Below are 2256 nucleotides of genomic sequence, written 5' to 3'. Positions count from 1 at the left end.
GTCTTTGATCTTCATCAGTAAGTACAGCAATCCTATAGGATAGAGTAAAACTAATCCATAGGGTTCCCAAGGCTGTTAATCTTTATGGAAGCATACTACCACTTTTTTTTCTGTAGAGTAAGTTTGAACTTCTGACAACTGGGTGCTTTTACTACTGTGCCACCAGAGCTCCTCGACTCCTACATGTTATTGTTCTTAAATGTTGTCAAGTCAGTTTCAACTCAGAGCGACCCTATATAGGGTTTCTGGGAAGCAGCTGGTGGGTTTGAACTGATGACCTTGCAGTTCAAACCAACCTTGCAGTCCAGTGCATTCTCCTCTAGGAGGTACTCTAACATGGTGTCCTTCCCCTGTCCCAGGAAGAGTACAATAATAATAACCTGTGTGTCGCTCTTTCTCCTGTCAGTAAGTTACAGAAGTGATTTTGGTCTCTAAACAGACCTGAGGAATATATAAGGTAGGTTTCATCCCTATTCTAAGTATTATCAAGTAAAGAATGGAAAAATAACATAATTTACATGAAATAGCTAGTAAGGAAAATCCAGGTTTCATTAACTTTATGGACATGATAATTGTGCTTATTTTCATTGCTTAAAACTTAATTATGCATTTTCTTTTCTTAGTGAAAGAAATGATGTCTTAAGAGAAGCTGAAATTTTACACAAAGCTAGATTTAGTTACATTCTTCCAATTCTGGGAATTTGCAATGAGCCTGAATTTTTGGGAATAGTTACTGAATACATGCCAAACGGATCATTAAATGAACTCCTACATAGGGTAAGTATTCTATATTCTCAGTGTCTATAATTACTATTTCTGTTAATCAAGCTATATATTGTAGTTGTTTTACATTGTGGTTGTTGACATTGGGGCATATAGGAGTCCTGGTTTGTTGATGTAGGATAAGCACTCAACCTCAAGGTCAGTTTGAACTGCAAGATCTCTGGTTTAAACTCTTCCGCCTCTCCCCGGAAACCCTATACAAGGTTGCTATGAGTCGGAATCGACTCGACGGCATGCAACAGCATCAACAGTTAAAATAAGGAAAATTAAAAACAGTCACAATGGTAAAGTTTCACCTTTAAGCTTTTTTTGTGTTAAAAATACCATAAATACAGGTTCTTTATTCTAACAGATCTAGCTTTCTGTCACATACCTATACACACATGTGGGAGTAGGAGAGAGGAAAACAATAAAATGTATATACTATGCTATTCACTATTAATCAGATATTATTGTATATTAATGACAATTTAGGATTCAAATGAAATAGTACATATTTCATAAAATTGTGAATTACCAGGCCAAATAAATCTGTCTGTGAGTACCAGATACATTCACGTTTCCAATAGCAGCCAGTGGCATGTGTCATTTACCCATATTCTCAAGGTACCAGTTACTCTGACTGTGACTGTACATCCTATCAATAAACAAATTTGGGGATCCTCATCTGCAAAATAGGGAGTGCATTGGCTCTGTGATATAAGCACTGGACTGCGAACCACGGAGTTTTCAAGCCCTTAGGCCATTCAACAGGAGAAAGATGGGGCTTTCTGCTCCTGCAAAGATTCACAGCCTCAGAAACCCTATACAGAGTCAGAACCCATCAACAGTACTTAACAGTAAAAACAGGCTCTGTAAAATATGTGGATTCATATATTGTGTTTTGCCCAAGCTTCCATTATTATTGTCTCTATTCTGTAGTTTTTCTCAATAAATCTTTTTTTTAAGACATTTGGTTCTTTTTTGTGAGGGCTGATATTGTTAAAACTGAGTAATCTGTAAAATCCGATTACTAGACTCCAAAATTATAATACAAACCAATGCTCTGCAAGTGAATAAGGTCAAAGTGGGTCCACTTTGAGCTGCTTCTGGAGCAACTTCCTCTTTGCTTCAGAGCACTTCCCTTTCTATTCATGAGACATGATTTTTTTTTTTAAATGAATACAAATAGAAATTGTGTTATTTTCTCAAAACCCCATGAATTCTCTGCCAGTCTAACTTGGAGTACACTGAAAATTCCAGCACCATCCCTAGGTGATTTGCTAACTCCTGGAAGGAATCATAAAGCACAGTTTGAACTCGCTTCTACTTTTGGCTCTTGGACCAGAAGACTCCACATAACACTGTACTGCAGAGACCTGGTGACTCCCCTAACTCAAGTTGCAGCGTTTCCGGAAAAGTTTATTTTTATTAAAGATTTTAAAATTCAGTTACCCCACCCAAAGTTGCAGATAGAACCCATTTGACATAGCC

The 2256-nt window shown here is 37.2% G+C and overlaps 1 protein-coding gene across 1 annotated transcript in view; it reads left to right on the top strand.

Moving 5' to 3' along the window:
- The window catches only part of RIPK2 (receptor-interacting serine-threonine kinase 2), a 46909-nt gene that overhangs the window by 15269 nt on the left and 29384 nt on the right, over positions 1-2256 (top strand). Inside the window, exon 2 of the mRNA XM_006859232.1 lies at positions 624-777. Within this exon, the coding sequence (XP_006859294.1) occupies positions 624-777 (154 nt within the window). The remainder of the gene's footprint in view (positions 1-623; positions 778-2256) is intronic.

This window comes from Chrysochloris asiatica, unplaced genomic scaffold (genome assembly GCF_000296735.1).
Source record: "Chrysochloris asiatica unplaced genomic scaffold, ChrAsi1.0 scaffold00031, whole genome shotgun sequence".
NCBI lineage: Eukaryota > Metazoa > Chordata > Mammalia > Afrosoricida > Chrysochloridae > Chrysochloris > Chrysochloris asiatica.
This window is presented reverse-complemented; position numbering and strand designations above follow the sequence as displayed.